This window comes from Amblyomma mixtum, chromosome 7 (genome assembly GCF_055824585.1).
Source record: "Amblyomma mixtum isolate Tamu chromosome 7, ASM5582458v1, whole genome shotgun sequence".
Classification (NCBI taxonomy): Eukaryota; Metazoa; Arthropoda; class Arachnida; order Ixodida; family Ixodidae; genus Amblyomma; species Amblyomma mixtum.
In genome coordinates this window covers 70,457,107-70,477,062 of record NC_143018.1, presented here as the reverse complement: position 1 = coordinate 70,477,062, position 19,956 = coordinate 70,457,107, and the positions used below count along the sequence as shown (strand labels likewise).

General features: G+C 49.5%; 2 protein-coding genes across 2 annotated transcripts; both read right to left on the bottom strand.

Annotated features, from left to right (window-relative positions):
- Positions 1 to 1,841: 1,841 nt before the first annotated feature.
- On the bottom strand, positions 1,842 to 8,177 carry LOC149336406 (TNF receptor-associated factor 6-like). The gene is made up of 2 exons (XM_089554709.1): positions 7,924 to 8,177; positions 1,842 to 3,032 (listed from the first exon to the last, which is right to left on the bottom strand). The coding sequence occupies exons 1-2, from the start codon at positions 8,011 to 8,013 to the stop codon at positions 2,229 to 2,231; spliced, it is 894 nt and encodes a 297-aa protein (XP_089410835.1). The 5' UTR covers positions 8,014 to 8,177; the 3' UTR covers positions 1,842 to 2,228.
- A 1,054-nt stretch (positions 8,178 to 9,231) lies between these two features.
- On the bottom strand, positions 9,232 to 19,738 carry LOC149336405 (uncharacterized). Its single transcript, XM_089554141.1, has 3 exons — positions 18,018 to 19,738; positions 9,593 to 9,678; positions 9,232 to 9,330 (listed from the first exon to the last, which is right to left on the bottom strand). Exons 1-3 carry the CDS (start codon positions 19,177 to 19,179, stop codon positions 9,232 to 9,234), a joined length of 1,347 nt encoding a protein of 448 aa, XP_089410267.1. The 5' UTR covers positions 19,180 to 19,738.
- Positions 19,739 to 19,956: the final 218 nt, after the last annotated feature.

Genomic DNA, 19,956 nt, shown 5'->3' with positions numbered 1-19,956 from the left:
GCTCGCTCACTTCCATCTTTTGGCAGACAGTGCCGAAGGGCAACATCTTGCCGAACCCTGGCTTTGCAACCAACGACACAGCACGGCCGGTCCATTTTGATTGTGCATGCGACGGAGGTCGCTACAGAAATCAGTAGTGCGGCGACTCCAAATCGGACCTCGGTTCTCGATTCGGTTCGACGGCGGCGCCGGCGGAGTGACACAAGCGGCACGAGCAGACGAAAACAGTGTAAACCGGAAGTGCAGTAATAATTTCTGACACCCAACACACAATAACCGCGTAAATATGCATATAAACGACAACTCTCCTTGGTGAAATGCGAAATGGTTCCGTAAAGAGTAAGAATGTGAAATATCTAGAGCTTTTAGTTTGTTAAATATGCGATTTCACGTTGGCACCGCGAACCAATGATAGCCCTGCGCTGGTGACGTAAATAGTACTAAAATGACGTAATGAATACTGATTCGGGCGGAAGTTCACCGCCGCTGGTCGCCGCAAGGCTCGGGAGCAGCAGTTTTTGAAACTGTATTATAAATTATCTACTCGCTTTCGATGTATTGTACGCGGCATGAACGTTCAGTAGCCTACGCTCTACATAATGCAAGTATTTTTTTGCCAACCTCAGACACTCCTTTCAGGGACCCTTTAACGTGTGGGAAGACCTATGTTGGCCAGACTGCAGGCGCTGCATCAACGAGCGCTTGGGGGAACATGCCCGAAATTTATCAGATTTAAAGGATAAATATGCAGATTTGGTAGCGCATATTATGGGTTGCGACGGATGCGAGGCAAGATTGAGTCAGACTAAGATTCTTGGCAAAAGCGCAAATAAGAAGGCACGTGAATGTCTGGAGGCTTTTCACAAAAGGAAAATTGGCAATAGGTGTGTCAGCACGCCATCTGTTTGACTTTTTTCGTCAGAGTTCGAATTTTTAGATGCCGCCCTTAAATAATCTTGGTTAACTTTTTTGTTTTTGTTTTGGTTACCGCTTGCTCATGTGTGCGCTGTGATGGTCGCTTCGATATCTTTACCTTTCCTGCCCTCCTCCTTTTTCAGTGAAAGGCGCTGCCTGGTTTCAATAAAATTAGTTGTGAGTTAGCGCTTTGTGTCTCGTCCTTGTCTTTTCGTGGTGTGCATGCTCTGGCGCTATTTTCTTCAAATCAAGTATGCACCAACTCGCCCAAAAAGAAGTGTTAATGGAGTGCCTTTAGCGAAAGTAACCCCCATGACGTCAACGGGGTTCAGAGTAGTGGGGCGGGGCCGTTTTTGTTAACGAAAGAACGAGCGGGCTTTGATTTGAATTTTCGCAGCTTTTTGGGGCGCGCATGGCTCTAGTATTTTGCAGAGGTTATCTTCGATGCCTCATCTATGCAGTGGGCTTGTTTTTCAAAAATGTCCGGACCCTGGTCAGTGGCCCTTTAAGGGCATGCCCATCGAAAACAGTGGCGAATATGCTATGCGCATGCAGGACGTTACCGGAAATAAAGATTTATTACCCTACACTTCCTCCCCTTTCCTAATCAATTTTTTCTACGAGTTTGTGTAGATAATACGTACTATAGCCAGTTTACTGGTGCAACGATCGCACCCTTCAGTAAAGAAAATATAGTGCGAATATTGAAGGTAAATTTATGCCACAGGTAAAAACTTACACCGCAATTAATAAAACTTTTTGAAATTTCTATGAATAATCAGGATCTACGCCTATACTACGCGGGTAAATATGGCGAAGATTCGAGTTTTCGCAAGAAAATACGCATAACGGCGCCTTCTACACCCTACGAGGAGTGGATGCGAATTAGATCGCTTTACGGACTGAGAATAAGTGCAAATATTCGATTCAGGGATCAAAGGGACCTTTATTGTTAGTTCAATGGAACAATGTACAGGAAGCTACAAGAATAATCATAACGAATAGACATTGGCATGCAAACTGCGAAGAGGCCGAACCATACTGAAAAGAATAGTTTGTCCTTATGCAGTAATAACGGACCGATAGATTTGAAAGTTTCGTGCACAGGTTTACAATAAAGGCAGAACAGAATGGCGCGCTTTTGAAATTATATTAATGGCGGCAGGGCGCTGAAACTGCTCAGTGAGCAGCAAAGACGAGTTGACCTCGGGCGTATCTTTGTTGGAAGGTCTCGGGCATATAGTCAACACAAACGAAGACTGGCTCTAACATGGGCGCGCAGCGGACGTGGAAGGAGCCCCGGCTGATTGACGCTATTCCTTACCCACAGGTAGGTCCTTCAAGCGGCGGTCACCTCTAGTACAGCCTTTGTCGGGACTGTCGGGACCATCGGGTTGTGTTCCTTCGTTAGCAACTTCACGAGTACCGGAGGCATCGGGAAGCTTTTTGAAGTCTTCGGCCAGTTGATTCAGGAGTTTCATGAGCCGAGGATGCTCCTTTCCACCGCTCTCACAGACCTTGGCCAGAATGGCCTGCGTAGCACACAAGTGCTCCTCGAGAGTCTGACTCGGAGGCAATTCGGAGAGCAAATGCTGGACAAGGGTGCCTTGGCGGTCGTCGCTGCTCGCTCCGTCTTTGCATCCTTTGCAGCTGCATATGTGCACCATGAAATCACAAGGCCGGATGTCCAGCCGTCCGCAACGGAAGCACATCTTCGGGTGGTGGGTACAGTGCTTCAAGAAGTGCTCCTCAAGGTGCCGAAGCTCACTGCGGTGCGTGCAGCCGTAATCGATGTTAGGGCAGTAGACGTGCAGAGTCCCCAGGTCCTTCGCGTTGAAGTTGACGCCACGCATACGGGATTTGGCTTCGCCTTCGGGGCAGGTGCTCACCCTTCTTTCCCTGCATTGGGCGTTGGCCTCTTTGGTGGTAGCATCCAGGCAGCTGGCGCATATAGCATTGCCGCACGGGGCAAGATACTGGACCGGCAGCACGTCATGGCACAGGCAACATGCCCGCGTATCAGGCAGCGGATCAACGAAAACGAGTGGGCGGCAGTCGACGAAGGAGTCGTATCCCCGCACGGTGTACCGAGGTCCGAAATGTTGGCCCTGCAACACCTGCGCAGGTGAATGGCATGAGTTTGAGCATCAGCAGTACTTGGAGAAGTGCCGCCATCCGAGAGTGTGAACGCAATTCTTCTAGTCGGTCTCGTTCAGCACAATGATAGCGCAAAAAAAAAAAGAGCTAAACCTTTCGAAGATAACGATGCGTCTTAATACCAAAAGGTGGTGTAAGAGCGTGTAGACAGCAGACTGACAGCAGATCCCGGCTGCCACTTGGCTCTTTGGATTCCGTGCAAACAGACTTTTGACCCATTTTCGCCGTTAAAACAAATAAAGCTGAAATAACTCAAACGGCCGCGTAGCGCACAAAACAACAATCAGCTTTCGTTAACGAGATTAAATGCAGAGTACCACATACCAAGTAGCCGAATTTTGCCATCAGATTGCGCCAGTAGCCAGCGTAATGATACGTCGTCCGTCATGTGGGACACGACATGATGCAGGCTTTAAGACCAGTTCGGTATCCTCTCGCAGGGAATTTTTGTTCCAGTGGTCGACTGTTGCGCTCCGCCACGTGGTACATTAAGGTGGCAGCTTGGGCTTGTTAGTAACACATGTCAACAAAAATAGCGCAGAAAGGAAGGAACAAGGACACGAAAGGACAAACACTAGCGCTAATAGCCCTCGTGTGTGTCCTTGCTTGTCCTTGTTCTGTTCCTGCGCTATTTTTGTTGACACTTGGTACAGGTCGCGGGTTTACGCGCTTGGAAAAGCCACTACCGGTTCCAATTTTGTACCGCGTTTACTCGAATGTAACGCGGGGGCCGATTTTGTGGGTGCAAAACTAGACAAAAAAAAATTGATGGTCGATTTGTGCAGTTAGGACTTGTGGGTTAGGTGAAATGCGAATTAGGTGCGTTAGCAATTTGGTTTTCACTTCCGTTCCGGTGATCAGACCCAGTGTTCCCGGAAGGCTGTTGTTTGGATAGGGATAATGGGTTAATATCTCTATTGATCATTCTCTCCTTTAGATTGATAGATCTCTGGCAGTCCTTATACTACTTCTGGCGCAGTGATGCAGCGGACAAGCAATACGCCACTGCACTTCTCTGGCAGGTGCTGCCATCGGTGGGATTTGCGTGACTTGGGCTGGGTCGCGGCCCGGGTTCCCTTCGCGAGCAGCCTCTAGTGATTAATTCAGCTGGAACCCGACATAGTAGGCAGGTTGCTCGACCAACACCAAGCAGAAAAACACACAACGCCTAAATGCGCGGAGTGGCGACTATAATTGCGAGCGCACTAACAAAGAAGTGCCCGATAGTAACCCGATTACCTAAAAAAATGACTTCCCTGTGGCTCATCTTGACAGGTAGGCGATGACACGCGAACCTTAACAAAGTACGACAGTTGCTATCAGCTGTTATCGACGTAAGGCTTCACTGGCCTCCTTTCTTTTTCTAAAGAGCCGAAAAAAAATAAACACAGGTTCCCGCGCCGCACCATCACAGCGTTAACCGGATGCTTTAGAGGTCTCGTCGTAAAAACAAAACTTCTCCCACTCGCTCAACACCTCGTTCAACCATGCCCCCCCGAGCCTCGGTGATCGTTCTCGGCAGCATTTAATGAAGATGTCGTCAAACGCGCGGAGCTGTCACAAAATGGCGCGGCCGGACGCCACCTGAAGGGTGGCTAAAAGTGCATCACATGTACAAGTTTTCGTCGAACGTTGTTTATTCTGGCACACTGCGATTTAGCCCCAAACGCTTTCCTTCCTGTTTCAGGAATGCGCGTTATTCCAGCAAGCAATTACCCCAGGGAAGAAAAATAGGAGCATCGAAAAAGCTGGCGCGTCACCTGCAGCGGCGCCTTATCGAACACAGCGCGAAACTCTACGCATGCCGCGCTGTCTGGTCAAAACCAGCGCGACGCACATCGTCTGCACTGACGCAAAGCTTTTCGAACTCTGTGCCATTAATACCCGAAACGCTTCGGAGCTATAGTATCACCATCAGTGCACATGTTTGTCCGTAAAAGACGAAACCGTGTACGCCGTGTACGCGAGCGCCTATTCCCTTGCAATAGCAGCGCCAAGCTTTTAAGTGCACCCGAATAGGATTACTAACTACTTTTCGCGATAACTACCGGAAGCCGAGGGCGTCTACGGAAGTTGACTAGAACGAAATCAAGGCCTTTACGTCTCTCGTGTTCTACCACGTTTCTTCGTGACGGCGGGTTAGCCTACAAACTGCGCACGCGAGAGCGGGAAGACTTCGGAACACTCGAGTGCCGGCGGCACTGAAGGAGAAATGTAAAAAAAAAGAACAAAACATATCGACCACATAACATAACATAACGAACATAAAAAGCGAGCACATAGCGGACGTGAAATGAAGGCGCGCAGATGAAGGCCGCAAGCAGTTCACGCGAAATAAAAAGCTGCTTGCTGTTGCATTGGTATTTCATTGTTAAAATGGTTGGCAACAAGTACGGCGTTTGGGCAGCCTGTAAGCTGACCAAGACCTGCCGCAAGGTCAGCATGCAATGGTGGCCCTGCATATTTAGGCTGTGGAAGGAAACACGCAAAGCCGTACTTCCGGTGCGCCACGGCCGTGGCCTACGAGCGTGGCCTACGAGATCCCCTCTTTCAGAGCCTGGAGTTCGATCCCCAGTGCCGCCGGGTACCCACCGGTGATACAATGGGTACAGTCGCGATCAATTTGAAGGTGATCGCGCGAGCATCGATCGGCGGGCATTCCAAGCTGCATAGCGGCCGATATCGGAACTGCGGCGATAAAAATTGCGTTGCCTTCTTTCCCTCGTAGGCTCTTCCGGCCTACAACCGTCGCCCCTATGACTTTCCTCGCCACCTTTTTTCTGTGTTTGTCCTCTTTCATGGAAATCTTGTGTCCGCGTCGCTGCCTCATTTCGTGGCCGTTAATATGATCGGAATAAATTTGAAGGGTATCTCACGAAGGGTGACGAATCTTCAAGACAGTGTCTTCGCGTGGCACATATTTTGCCACACAAATGCAGAATTATGATAGCTTCCCTCGCCCTTTGGTTGTTCAGTGAAGCACTGAAGCACGACAATGAAAATGGCGTGCAGGCGGCTTTTTCTAGCATAGATTGACGCTCGTACGATTAATTTCCAATTGATTGCGTCCGGTCTAACAGTATACACAAGATTACGACATGTGAGTATCTGTCTGCTGACGTGTAAAAAAAAGACAACGAAATTTGGGACTTGCTAGAAGGGAGTGACAGCAGCTCAAGAAATAGCGAAAAGAGAGAGGGAAACTACTCTAATGTTCCCCTCGCCACGGAAGGTGATGACGTAACGTGGCGCTGCTTCTTGCCTCGGTCGCCGCTCGAGCGATCACCTTCATATTGATCGCCACTGTACAAGCTTTCCCCTGGTCTGATGCTGGGCTCATTAGGGTGAAATGCTTGAGAAGTGGGTCTTTGACCCCATCTTAAGCAAAAGAAAAATGTCTTGCGGCATTGCGCTATTTGGCCACAGGTACCCTCGCGCCATAAAAATTCATCTGTATATATCTGCCAAACTGGGCATGGTGGGAAGGAACATGCGAGTGAACATGAAAGATCGATGGGAAAGGCATAGGACTCGGTCGAGAGTGTACACGCCCACTGTCGCTCTTGCCACGATGAGAGCGATAGAAACTGTCAGCAACGACTTGAGGAAATAAAAGTTCTAACGAGAAGGGTAGATTAGCAGATGAACTACTTGAAGCTCTTTTTTTTACAAAGCAGAGAGGCGACACTAGCATTAGCACCACTTTAGTCTCCCTGCGAGCAAGTGAAATACGATTATTAAAGGATATGTGAAACAGCTGTCTATATTTTTTACTCTACAATGAAGAAAAGAAAAATCCTCCCATGGCGCTCCTTGAGTCGTAGCTAGAACTCGATCGACATCAGCACGCACTCAAACCACTCACGGACGGTCGGCTTCAAGCATTTGGTGATTGTAATAAAGGTGTATTTGCTTCAGAGATGTATCAAATACAGCTGAGACTATGTACAGGTGCGGCCAGAAATATGCATGGAACACGCTTAGGAGAGAACTTTCCTGATCCGTTATGTAGAAAATGTATGAAGGTGTCTTAGGTTTACAGCTCTGCAGTGGCACCATGCTGGGGTACGTGAAAAGTTAGTTCATAATTTTTGGCCAGGTAAGGCATGCGACCACCTATTTGCGCGTTGGACTGTGATCGTGTGAAGCGCCGAATTATGAAAGCACAAAATTTTCCTGAAAACTACAAGAATACAGCAGAAAGAACTATCATGCATCTTAAGACTCAAATCGGCTTTTGAGAAGAGACGTTTCTCACACCACTGCAGGCATATCGAGCGTATTAAAGACGATGCAACGAATAGCACACCGGCAATGTCGACTCCTCGAAAGAAAAGACCTCTGAACTCCTCTTGTGACGTCACCCACTTTTCCCGGTTAACTTTACCGCGGCATTAATTTACAACACAACACTCAGGAAGCGACGGGCGCCAAGATGCGTGACGAGAAATGTAGAGGCATTTGCTTTCTAGGAGGCCGTGCCACTGACGTGGACGATACTCGTTAGAATGCGCCCGAAAATGGGTTGCTGGGTTGTACTACAAACGACTGTGCGGGACAAGGAGCTTGCAACGCGCACTGCCACGCCCAAGTTGAGATGGCGCTGAAACGTCTTTGACACGTCTTTGAGATATGAAGGGCACAGAACGCGAAGCTAGCGCTGGACACGAGAACTTCGTATTTCTATCCACCTCCTTAAACAGAAAAGAGCGCCGAGCATAGGGTTTTGAAAGTGATACATGCAACTTCAAGGATGCTCAAGGTCAAGGAGAAGAAGAGAAGACACCACTCGGTGATCTGACAATTAATAGATCGTTGACGAAATGAAGCTATATGACGATCATTACCCACCTGCTCATGGTCACTACTGGCGGAGGCAGACGCCAGTTCTTTCACGTCGTCGTCCTGCACAGGCATCCCATTCTGATGAGGCGAACCCATCTTCTTGATCCTGAAGGTCGTGAGCTTCAGCACACACGCTTGTCAGCTTGGCGGCGACGCCTATCAGTACACCGCGCTACGTGCTTCGCCTACTTTATGTGCAACAGCAGTCACGTGACGACCATGATGCTTTGCACATCGGGTGATGCTATGTCCTTCAGGAAATAGTCCTGTGAAGACACACCCAAAAAAATCGTTTATCGGCAGTGACACGGCTCATAACTAGATCGCGCAGATTTTTCAGCCTCGTCAGAAAATGAACATAGAAAGACGGGCACCGATTCTTCTTACGACAAAGAGCGCCGCATAGCGCACAGACGCAGGAAGTAAGAAGATATACCCGCGATATCTCGAACTGCAAGTAAAGCTACGCGCAGTTTCAGGCCACCGTTTTCCTGAGTGCATGAGTCAATATATGTGGGCGTCACAGTGGCATGAGCTTGTGATTTAGCCTTACTTTGTTCGCGTAGGAAAAAATCAACCCGATTGCCTACCTACTAAAGCAAAGCCACATATTTACGCTAAGTAATTTTGTCATAAGAATGCAGCCGGATCGAGACATGTTGGCATGTACAGCGGGTCAAATCTTTAGCTGGCGTGCGTGACGGCCACGTTTTCCGCGCTGCTGCAGTTCATGACGGCGCAAACTTGCTAAGATATCAAATTTAAGCAGAGGCTTACTAAACTCCTGCTTAATATTGAGCTTTCCCCAAGTTTGATTGTGCTGTGCGATGTCAGTGCACGTTAAAGTACCCCAGGTGGTCGAAATTTCCGGAGCCCTTCACTACGGCGTCTTTCATAGCCTGAGTTGCTTCGCTACGTTAAACCCCAATCATCAAAACCAAACCAAGTTTGATCGTCACAAAGTGCAAGTGTGACGGCCCTAATGAGGGGTCACAATTCGCAACCCGGTGGGTTGCCGTCTGGGATTCGTGCAGAGGGTGGGAGTGAACGAGCCAACATCACAACTGACTGATAAGGAAAATATTTAATCGTCAGCTGTGGTTGCCTGAAGGGGGTCGGCGATCTGCTCACCCGGTGACGAGACGGGGCTTCTTGTGGAGTGGAGGGGCGGCATGAGCTCCACCACGGGACCATGGAAGGGCTCAGCAGCTCAGGGTCGATCTCGGCCACCCGTACGGAACTCTCTTGGCTCTCTCTCTGGTCTCTCCGCCTTTTCGCTCCTCTTGCTTGCGGTTTTTGTTCAGTTCGTCTTCCCTAGGCACCTAGCCAGGGAAGCCCCCGGTCGCTGGTCGAGTCCAAAGTCTTGAGCTTCTTCATAGGCTCCGCCCTCAGCACGTGACCGTGCACACACCACTGAAACACGTACAGGCAAGGGGGGATCATGGCGCCTTTCAGTCGCGAATTCTTTGGCTTGCCGCGGGCCTCTCAGGTGCATGCGGGCGGTGGGTTGGCGCCGTCATCCTTCCGCCGTCGCCGCCACTCGCTCTTTCTTCCGTCGGTCCACAGGAATGCGCTGTTCGCGAGAATGCGCCGCACTCAGCTTCCCCGGCAAAGTCGTCACGCCTGTCCCATTCTCGTGAGGCGCGTGCAGGCTCCCTACGTTGGGTGCGCTGACCTGTGTTGGTGGGGAAGTCTGCAGGCGGGTCAGGCGCAGCGACGGTGCTTGCCAGCCGGGTCGGAACACTGCCGCCGGAGGCAAGGCTACAAAGCGTATGCCCTAGCGCGCACACCACACAAGAGCACGGAAAACGCGGCCGTCACGCGCGCCAGCTAAAGATTTGGCCTGCTGTACAAGTGTGTGTCCCAACTGGAATGCATGTTCATTCGCCGGTTTTCGTTCGGCATTGATTAACACGCGTTTTCTCCGCACCCCACACAGCTCTCTTCCCGTCTCTTGACGGTACTTCATCCTTTTTTTTTTTATAGCTTGCTGCTCTGCCCTTAATTGAACTTCAACACTTCTAACGCGATAGCAATACAGTTATCGTTGCACCTAAACCCCGCTAATGTCCGGTGTCACGAAATACGCTTATTTGCCCAGAGCGATGACGTGACTTTGTGAAGTCACCACAACCTATCAATTGTGATAGGTAAATTAATGAGCGGTCGAAATAAGTCGCGTGACTTTTTGATCTCACCACAACCCGCCTACCCGGTTGAGAACCGCAAGGATCGAGAATCGGAATCAGAAAAAGGTGTGATAAATGCAAATGTCGGCACCATCACAGCGTAGCGAATACCTGCTCCTGCCGCTACAAGCCACAATGTGGCAATTGATGAGGCGACAATTGCGAAGAAACTGGCACGAACAAACAGCGAAGTTGACGCAGAAGCTGCGACGAATGTGAACTCTAATCCATTTGCATTTCACCGGGCGATATAAGCGGCCCAGGTTTCGTTAGCCTCCCCGTTTCTGCCCCATAAGCTAATATTGGTGCGATGCAGCTTTCAAATGCTTTTTTCTTGAGAGGTACTGGTAAACTGCTTTTCATGAATTCAGAGTCACACGCTGCTCCATCTTGAACATCGTGAGTTCCTTCGAGGACGCGGATTAGCCGCTGCGACGGAAGGTGGATTTAGTCTGCTCCATGACTTTATAGACGACATAAAGCCTTCCTGTTCCTCAAAAGCACACTCGAACGCCAGCCAAGTTCTCAGATGAGGCATTTTTCTTTCTTCCCTTGGATTGCTCGAACGGTGTTAGCAAACTTGAACTCCCACCATAGCTGAAGTGGTTGCCGAGCGAGGACAATGAGAATACGCTGAAAAACTAATAAAAGGCAGTGTCGTCTACCACGTCAATCGGTTCGCGTGGGTTAGCTCCACGACAAAAAAGTAGTCCGTTGTTAAAACTTTTCTTGTTACTTCGACAAGAAGCTGATCACAAGGAAAAAAAATTTAAAAGCTCTGGAATTTTCATTTCTGGCTTCTTTAAAAGTCAAAGATTAAAAAAGATGATTTCTAGGGGTGTGCGAATATCAAATTTTTCGAATACGAATCGAATACTTAATTACGAATATCGAATCGAATATCGAATAATCAAGGACAGACGCATTTAACCACTACAAAACATTTATTTGAGCACCCAAGAACATTCAGAGTTCAACTATCAGCGATGAAATGAGCACAAAAGCTGTGTGTGGCTGCACAAAAAGCATCAAAGTCTCGAACATTGTTCTTAGAAGAGTGGAAATATCACAGAAGATGGCTAGTACACAACATTGATCAAGGCTAGCTTGCCATAAGCACAAAAGCGCGTTGCTGGGATGAATATAAAATGTTGCCGCGAAGGAAAACCGGCTGCTTCACATGTTCAGGCAGAAGTAGTTCCATTCTAGCTGAAACGACTTCTCCAGGCACAGAAAATGCCCTCGCAATTGGCACTGAACTGGCTCGTATTGCGAAGTATTTCGTGCACAGCTCTGACTATACCAGGTTCGCAGGTATAGCCACAAAGAAGCTCACCAGTGCAGTCAGCTACTGCATGGCCCAACGTTACGCATTGCTCTGGGCGCCGCCATGTTGTTATGTCTCTGTCGATAGGACTTGCGGACCGAAATGAACGCCGGTGCTCGCAATAGAATATTCAGCTAGATACGAATATTCGCGTCGTGTCGAATATTCTCAACAACACGAATACTTGGATTTCGAATCGAAAACGAATACTAAAAATATAATATTCGAATTATATTCGAACATTTCGAATATTCGCACAATCCTAATGATTTCGTTTACTGTTGTGACTGGCTAGAGGAGTAATATAGGACGCCGCGGACCGTGGCCCAGAGTTAACTGCTTGATGGTTGAAGAAGGAAATATCTTTTGAAGCCCCCGCAAACGTGTTTTCGGTTAGCCTAGTATCTTTCTTGTTTATCTTCGTGTTATTTGGCTTGTCTCTTGCGCGCGTCTTTCTCAGCCTTTGCCACCAAGGCAGCAGGAGAGAAATTGCGCTGGCTTCGCGCATCAAGGGAACACTACGACAACGCATGCGCCGCTCCTGTGGCGACGCAGCACCAGGGGGTGAAGGAAAGTTTTGGCAATGTTTGTTTGAGTTCGACACCGAGTTCTATCTTAGTTGTGGCGTCAAGGTCACCCACGGTGCTTTGTCAACGGAAGCTAAAATCACTGCACGATTAAACACCGCAGGGTCACTCCAAATTATAGCCAAACCAATCAGATTGCCGGCAGTGGCTTCATCTCTTCCTTTCTTGTTTCTCTCTGTCCAGTATTGATATAAACATAATAGTCGGACGCAACTGAAAACGAAGCGGCAGATAGGCATCAAAGGGGGCTCTCCAGACAATGACGTAAACCAATTGTCATGACGTCGCGGTTAATTCAATTGGGCCGTGGTTAAATCCCTTTCAGCTGCCATCTCCTTTGATGTCACTTTAAAAGGTCTCAGGGGATTAATCATATTAGTGGTTGGACAGCCTCCTTTGAAGGGCATCTTCCGCTTAGTTTTCTAGTTGTGTCTGAGAAATCTTTCCTGATTGTTCTTTTCCGCGGCCTTGTTTCTTCAGCGATAGCTGTATATGCGTATAGCTACAGAGATACTTAAGGCTCCGCTAGTCTAGAACGATGGGGAAAATGGAGCAAAGAAAAAGAGATCAAACAAAAAGAGGGTAGATTGGTACATGAACGCATGGTGCGGTGGTGGCTCGCGTTTTGTTCAGACCAGACCCAGCAGTGTAGCACGATTAGACACAATCTTTTATCGGTGATTCGAGCCACTTGAACCTTCTAGCCTTGAGCACATGCATGCTGTAGCTATTTAACAGTCGCTTTTCACGTGTCTCCCAAAAGCAGGACTCCGCAGCGAACTGTTTCGCGTCCTCTTTGGACGCTTCGATCGTGGAAAGCGAGGCGCTAGTTTGTTATCCATTTATGGTAGTCATGCACCGCACCCTATTTTGTTGCACGACATGTTGTGGTAGGCGGAGACAACATCGAATGCCGATCAAGTAATCCTAGCGGCCACGGAGTTAGTACAGCATTTCGAAAACGAAAGCCACGGCACGATACCACGTACAATGTCTCCACATTCCAGGCAACTATGCTGTCAACCACAATGAGGGTCATTGTGGGGATGCTTCTTGGTAGCCAGCAATTATTGTGCTGACCAAATACAAGTTTATTATTTTTGTGTCGACAAAGATACTTTCAGACCGAAAGATTGTAAACACTACAGTTATGGTTACTATACGAGAAACACTCACATAACGTAGTGGAGATGCACTATGCCTCGGAGGACGAAAACGTTCTCAGTAAAGTTATTTCAGCACTTTTCAAGCAGTGCGCCGTTGACTTTGTGTCTCGCTCAAAAGTGATACTCCCGTGTTAATCAGGACGTCTGTTTCCTTTCCATTTCGTTATTAGGCCAGTGTGAACGTGCCTTAAAGGTGCAGTGAAGAGGAATCTGAACTCGTCTTTTTGCCGCGGGAACTCGAGCTACACGTTCCCAAGCATTCTTAGAAACTGCGACTTATTGCCCTAGCGCAGAGCCAGCCAGAGGGAGCGCAGAGGCAGCCAGCACGTCTACGCCACACATGTGTTCGATAGACACGTGCTGCTTGCAGTAATGTTGCTCCGAAGTGCGAAAGAGCTGCAGACTTGCGTTTCCTCCTCGCCAATTCCCACGCGTGGACTCTGCAACAGGTGCCTCCGTTTGCTGTGATGTGCTGTCCTTTGCCGTCGTGTTGAATTGGCCACCGCCTGTTGAAGGGGCGGAGCCTTAGTGTATTTAACCAGCTCCCTATTTGAGAACGAACGCTCTGGGCCTTGCCGAAAAGGCCCATCCAGACGTTCGACGCTCTGAACTCTTAATTTTTTATTCTTTGCTCTTCTATTCTAACTTACAGTATGTAAATAAGTGTCTTAATAAGTGCCATTAAACCTGCGTGTTTTTCGTTTCCCGAACTCCGAAGTTGCAGTCCGTCCCTCATCCCGGGCGAGCCCCCAGGGTGACGCAACAACTGGTCATGCTACCCGAGCTATGATAGCGGCAAGCCGCCACGGGACTGGGTGAAAGGCACTCCACGCGTTGGTCGACTCCGCCCACCGTACGGGGAGAATTAAAAAAAAAAAAAGGCGGGAGCCGGACGTTAATTAGATTTATTTAAGGAAATCGGCCGCCCAGGGCAATAAACCGAGGTTTCTAAGAATGCTCGGAACGTGTAGATTGAGTTCCCGCGGCAAAAAGACGACTTCAGATTCCTCTTTACCGCACCTTTAAGGCTCTTGCTGAAAATTACGAAACATGGGCATGCGGTCATCGCTTCAAAACTAATTGCAGCCTCGTAAACTAAAGTGGGAGTTCTTGTAGTACTCTTTGTAGTACTTTTGTGGTACCTTTGTAGTACTAGGAAGATTTTGTAGTACTCCTTAACAAACACCCGCTCCATTTGCCGCAGCTGCTGCGGCAGCATGATGCACTCATGCACGCATGAACATAATAGCCGCTCGTAAATGACGCGCTGCAAGTCGCCTGTTTGCAAAGAGAGTGGCTTCGGTTCTTGGAGATTATGCAGCGATGCAATCCGAATGCGATAGACGATGTTGTGAGGAGAAAACAGGAATAATAGGGAGGGGCTCTTTCAGGCTGCGGGCAAATGACTGCGTCTAGGACAAAAGCCTGTGGCTATGCATGCATGCTTCGGGCAAACACGAATTCTTGGTGCCGAGGACAAGCTTCGCGACTCGTAAGCAGTTGTCGCACAAGGCGCTCGAAGCCATTTACTTTGTGACGAGCGGCTGGGAGCACGAGCCGTCGGTAAAGGACGCTTATGGGGGTTTAACTTCCCAAAGCGACTCATGCTATTAGGGACACCGTAGTGAAGTGCTCCGGAAATTTCGACCACCTGGGGTTTTTTAACGTGCTCTGACAACGCACAGTGCACGGGCCTCTAGAATTTTGCCGCCGTGGCCGGGATCGAACCCGCGTCTTTCGGGTCAGCAGCCGAGTGTCATAACCACTGAGCCACCGCGGCGGCTATCGGCTAACACCCTGGTCATAAAAAAGGTAAGGCGGCTTCTTTTGCACATTAGCATGTACTGACTGCGCGTTTTATTCGCAGGCAAACCATTCTCAAATCCTGCACCAGGCTCCGATAACAGTCTAGGCGCTGGCCGAAAGCAACGGCGACATTTTAGTCAGCCGTTCGCGCTGTCGGTTCAAGTGCGCTTTTGCAGCGCACGCACGCTGTACTCGGCGAAGAAAAGTACGGCAACAACGTAGGAACAGGCTTCGCCGTTCAGGTGTGTTGCACCCGAAATCTGAGGCCGGCACAATGGAAGTGATTGATTTACTGGCCGGAGTGTTAGAATGTAAGATGGCGTGCCGAAGGCGTGCCGCTGGCACGAGAGTCGAGCTCCATTCGGCGGAACTTCGGCGTCATCTTCATCGGCGGCTGGCACTGCTCCTACCGCGCGAGGCCGCTGCTACTGCTACAGGTGCAGTGCGCAGTGATTATGTCGCCGTTGCTCCTGGCAAAATACTCAGGCTGCTAGCGGAGCTCGGTTCAGGCTTCAGGTAATGGTTTACCTGTGAATAAAACGCGCGATCAGCACATGTTAAGGTGCAAAAGAAGCCGTCAACCCTGCTATCATGACTGCTGGCTGACACTTCCCTCACCGACGGCTCGTGCACCCAGCCGCTCGTTGCACAGTTGTGGTACGCCTTTCGCGATTTCAGCTGCTTACGAGTCGCGAAGCTTGTCTTGAACACTATGAACACTTGGATGTCCGAAGCATGTATGCATGGCGACTAGCCTGTGCCCTGAACGCAGTCATTTGCCCGCAGCGTAAAAGGCCCTTCCCGATGGTTTCGGTTTTCTCCTCACAACGTTTGTTTTCGCCTCATAAAGTAATAACGAAAGAAGCGAGAAAAAAATCAAAGGATTGTCACGAGTGTGTGACATGGATATTTGAGCGTTAGCTTTGGAGTGACAACAAAGTAAGAAGGAGGGCGACGGAGTGGGGGAGGCAAGTACCCATTCTTGCCCGGAAGTGGGGCTCGAACCAACCACCTCCCGCAGCCAAGGCGGACTGCCATCAGTCAGTCGCCTTTCATGCTTACATTAAACATTCCCAGCTTACACTAAACATGGAGCTGTATGGAGAGTTAACCGCGAGATAAAGATGCTTTCTTTAAAGGTGCAGTGGAGAGGAATCTGAACTCGCCTTTTTGCCGCGGGAACTCAGTCTACACGTTCCGAGCATTCTTAGAAACTTCGACTTATTGCCCTGTGTGGCCGATTTTCCTAATTAAATCGGATTAACGACCGGCTCCCATCTTTCTTTTTTGTATTCTCCCCGTACGGTGGGCAGAGTCAACCAACACGTGGAGTGCCTTTCAGCCAGCTCCGTGGAGGCTTTGCTTTCGCTTTTTTTTTTTAGGTCTCCGTGAATAAATAGCTCCATTCGCAGATAACATAGCCGCAAAATAAGCCCGCAGAAATAAAAATACGCGCGGACTATTTGCTTTTGCGTATTACTACGCAATACTCCACCGATGGCAGAGCGGCAAGCCTACACGGAGCTGGCTGAAAGGCACTCCACGCGTTGGTCGACTCCGCCCACCGTACGGGGAGAATTAAAAATAGAAGGCGGTAGCCGGACGTTAACTCGATTTAATCTGGGAAATCGGCCACACAGGACAATAAATCGAAGTTTCTAAGAATGCTCGGAACGTGTAGATTGAGTTCCTGCGGCAGAAAGACGAGTTCAGATTCCTCTTTACTGCACCTTTAATGCTCACATGGCAGTGCTATCACCTTTCTGTACCTTTCGTCCCTCTGTCTTTCTACTGGATAAGGTAGTCAGCAGAGTGAGTACGTATAAATATTTCTAGTACGTCTTTGGATCTTGATCAGTCAACTTATTTGCCCTCCTACAAAAGCAGGATTAAGAATGGAGCTCGACCACTGCTGATGTCTGCTGCTTCTCACGACAGGAGGAGTTGAGAACTGTCTGCCTATACCTAAAAAATTCAGTGGGCACTTGGCTCTCTAAAGTGGTGCAAGGCGACAGCGTTTCCTGGGGCACTGTTTGTTTTTATGTACTTTTTATTGTTCATATTTTTTAGTTTCTGCTCCTTTTCTTGTTTTTATTGTTTTTTTATTGTCATATCCTATTTTGTTTTGTTTTTATTTTTGCTTATTTTCTTATTTTTATTTTTCCTTTTCATGACTTCATTCCTTTTATTTTATTTATGAAGCCTATGCATTCACTAGATGCGCCTTTATTCATGCTGGAACCTTGAGCCTTCGTGGCGGAGTAATAAAGAAAAAAAGCCTTCGTGGCGGAGTGGTAGCGTCTCCTCTTCATATGCCAAAGGCCCTGGTTCGATTCCCACCCTCGGCGCAGTTTCTTTTTAAGCAGTGACGCCGAAAGGCGGACAAATCTGCCGACGCGTCTGTCGACACTCCTGCCGACAGCGTCTGCTAACGACAGTATGAGGCATTTAAGGCTTTCGCCTTAATATATGTGTATTTGCCAACCTTACTCTGTATATATACGCGGGCTGTGCCGTCAGATTTAAATAGAGTGATGCATACAGGGGCATGACCGATAAACAGCGCTCCGCTGGTGTATTGCGTCATGTTCATTCCCGACACAATTGTCAGTCAAACGGGACTCGTGCAGACATTGGTCTTGGTGGCTGGCAAGGTTTTATTGCTAATACAATGCAAGTTATGGCAGCACTTCCATATCAAGGATTACAAGGAATGACAAGGAAAGGCAACAAGGCGGCTCAGTGAGACAGACACATTACTATCTCAACACAACAGCTGGTTGTCTCGGACGTATTGACACGCTTTGGACTATCCTGTCACATTATGCAGAGCGAATGTTCGTCGACGGCCGAATCGAGCTGGGGTGATAGCGGCATCCTTTCGCAATGCTTTCCTTCTATATATCGGTTAGCGCGAGGGGGCCTTACTTGCGATCCATGCACTCAGCGCTGAGATCCGTCGACGCGGAACCGCAATCGTCAGTTCCACTGCTCTCTGAACTCGCACAGATCGAGGAAGGCTTACCAGTACGGGTGGTAAGGCAGTTGTCTAAGTCCAGCCGCTCCCCAGAACTTCTTCCCTCTTCGGAGGTAAGCGGTTTCAGTGCCAAGAGCAGCTGGACAAGCTCCTCAGAGTCTGATACTGGTCTGAACGGAGAACCAGCCCGCGCGGGATGACCAGCGGCGTTCTGTGGAACGCAGCCAACCGCGCCGACGACGCCGTGTTCTTGGCTGCCATAGTGGCCAGAGATGTAGGCCCACTCGCTGCTGCTTCGATCTGGGTGCCCTAAGCAGCGATCCGTGGAGACGCCCATGAAGGGGACACCTACTCTCGAGGTGCTCACGGGGTGGAAGCGGCAGTTCAACTCGAAGTGCTTCAGGACGTTCTTCAGTTGATCCTGGTACGGACAGCCATACTCGAAGTTGAAGCAGTGGGCACGCGTCCTCAGCACTAATTCGTCGCGGATGCGTACTACAGTACAGGCGTCCTTCGTGATATGCGCTCCGTCCTTTGGGCAGGTAACGTAGGAATCCGCACAGTCATCACCGAGGGGCCCGGACGACTTCGTGGCCATCTCTAGGCAAAGTTTGCACATGTTGTGGCCGCACGGAAGAAAATTAGGATTCGCCGGCAACCTCTCGCATATTGAGCAGAGCAAGAAACGAAGTATGGGTTGCACGAACTTGACCGGCCGGTGGTCGATGTTGAAGCCGAAGCCGTAGAGCGTGCACCAGCTGCCGCGTACCAGTGACGACATCTCCTCGTCGATCCGCTTCTGTCGCTCGTACTGTATCGCTGCGTAGCGTTGTCGTGGAGTACGTAGATGACTGCTGTTCCGCGTTCCCATCATGTTCTCGCTGTCGATGTAGGTCCTATGAAGGAGGGCGATGGAATTCTCTTCCATAGCTGGACGAACGGTGCAAAGCTCATCCGGCACGAATATCACGTTCGAGAAGAGCGCGCCACCTGAGTTTCCAGTAAGGCTTTTGTCTCCGTCGTTGTGCATTGCTTGGACGATCGTTACGCACGTCCACCACTGCGTAGCTGTCCCTGAGAAAGATTTATGCGAGAACTCAGGGGAAGACAACGCGAATGCGCCCCTTGGCTCTGTCATCGACGGCGTGGCTCTCACGTGGGGGCTGCTGACATGATTGCCTGCCAGATAAGAGAGAGTCCTGGGAAACATGCGCAGTGGTCAAGATGACTAATAAGATAGAGCCTTAACGAGAGGTTAGCGTGTGCGATAGATAGGAAGAGGATAATGTTGAAAGAGGGAGACCATCAGATTAGGAGCAGCAGGACCTGTTGCCACCAGCCTTGGGCGTTTTGCGATTACTTTTTTCGTGGTTTTGCTTAGGCTGTCTCTGTTCTTGCCTCATCTAGCATTTTCCTTTTATGCGAAGCATACTAGCCGCACAACCGAGCTCTTCCTTGCTGCGCCGCGCGCGGCCGCGTAGCTACCACTTGACCTACATCAGCGCACCACGTGATATGACGTCACAACAGCTGTGAAAGCTGGGGCTCAACTCGTGCGCTCGCTTGCGGACGCACAGCCTCCACCGGCGCCCTAACTCCCGCTCCTTCCGCTAGGGGCGCTGACGTCACAACAGCTGTGAAAGCCGGGGCTCAACTCGTGCGCTCGCTTGCGGACGCGTAGCCTCCGCCGGCGGCCTATGCTTCGCATCCCAGGCTTAACCATAAGCTAAGCCAGGCCATTTTTTTTTCCCTACCGATGCCATCCGTAGAGCCCGTTATTTGAACACCCTGTCCCTCCTCTAGGCGTCCCTCTAGCAATGAGACAAGCACAGAATACCTCACTTCACCCGCACATAGGAAATGGACAGGTGAAGGTGACACCAGGCGCCACGCCAACCACGCTGCTTCGTTTAGCTTCCTGGTGGTTTCGTTGGCGCAATGGCGCCCACATGCAGCAGAATCCGAGAGGGAAAAGGCACTCGCCCTT

Coding starts and splice junctions, on each gene's coding strand:
- LOC149336406 (XM_089554709.1), bottom strand. CDS start 8,013: ATGGGTTCGCCTCATCAGAATGGGATGCCTGTGCAGGACGACGACGTG. Junction 3,033..7,923: donor CCAGTAGTGACCATGAGCAG/GTGGGTAATGAT, acceptor TCACCTGCGCAG/GTGTTGCAGGGCCAACATTT.
- LOC149336405 (XM_089554141.1), bottom strand. CDS start 19,179: ATGTTTCCCAGGACTCTCTCTTATCTGGCAGGCAATCATGTCAGCAGC. Junction 9,679..18,017: donor CTGCCTTACCACCCGTACTG/GTAAGCCTTCCT, acceptor TACGCTTTGTAG/CCTTGCCTCCGGCGGCAGTG. Junction 9,331..9,592: donor AGACTTCCCCACCAACACAG/GTCAGCGCACCC, acceptor TACGTGTTTCAG/TGGTGTGTGCACGGTCACGT.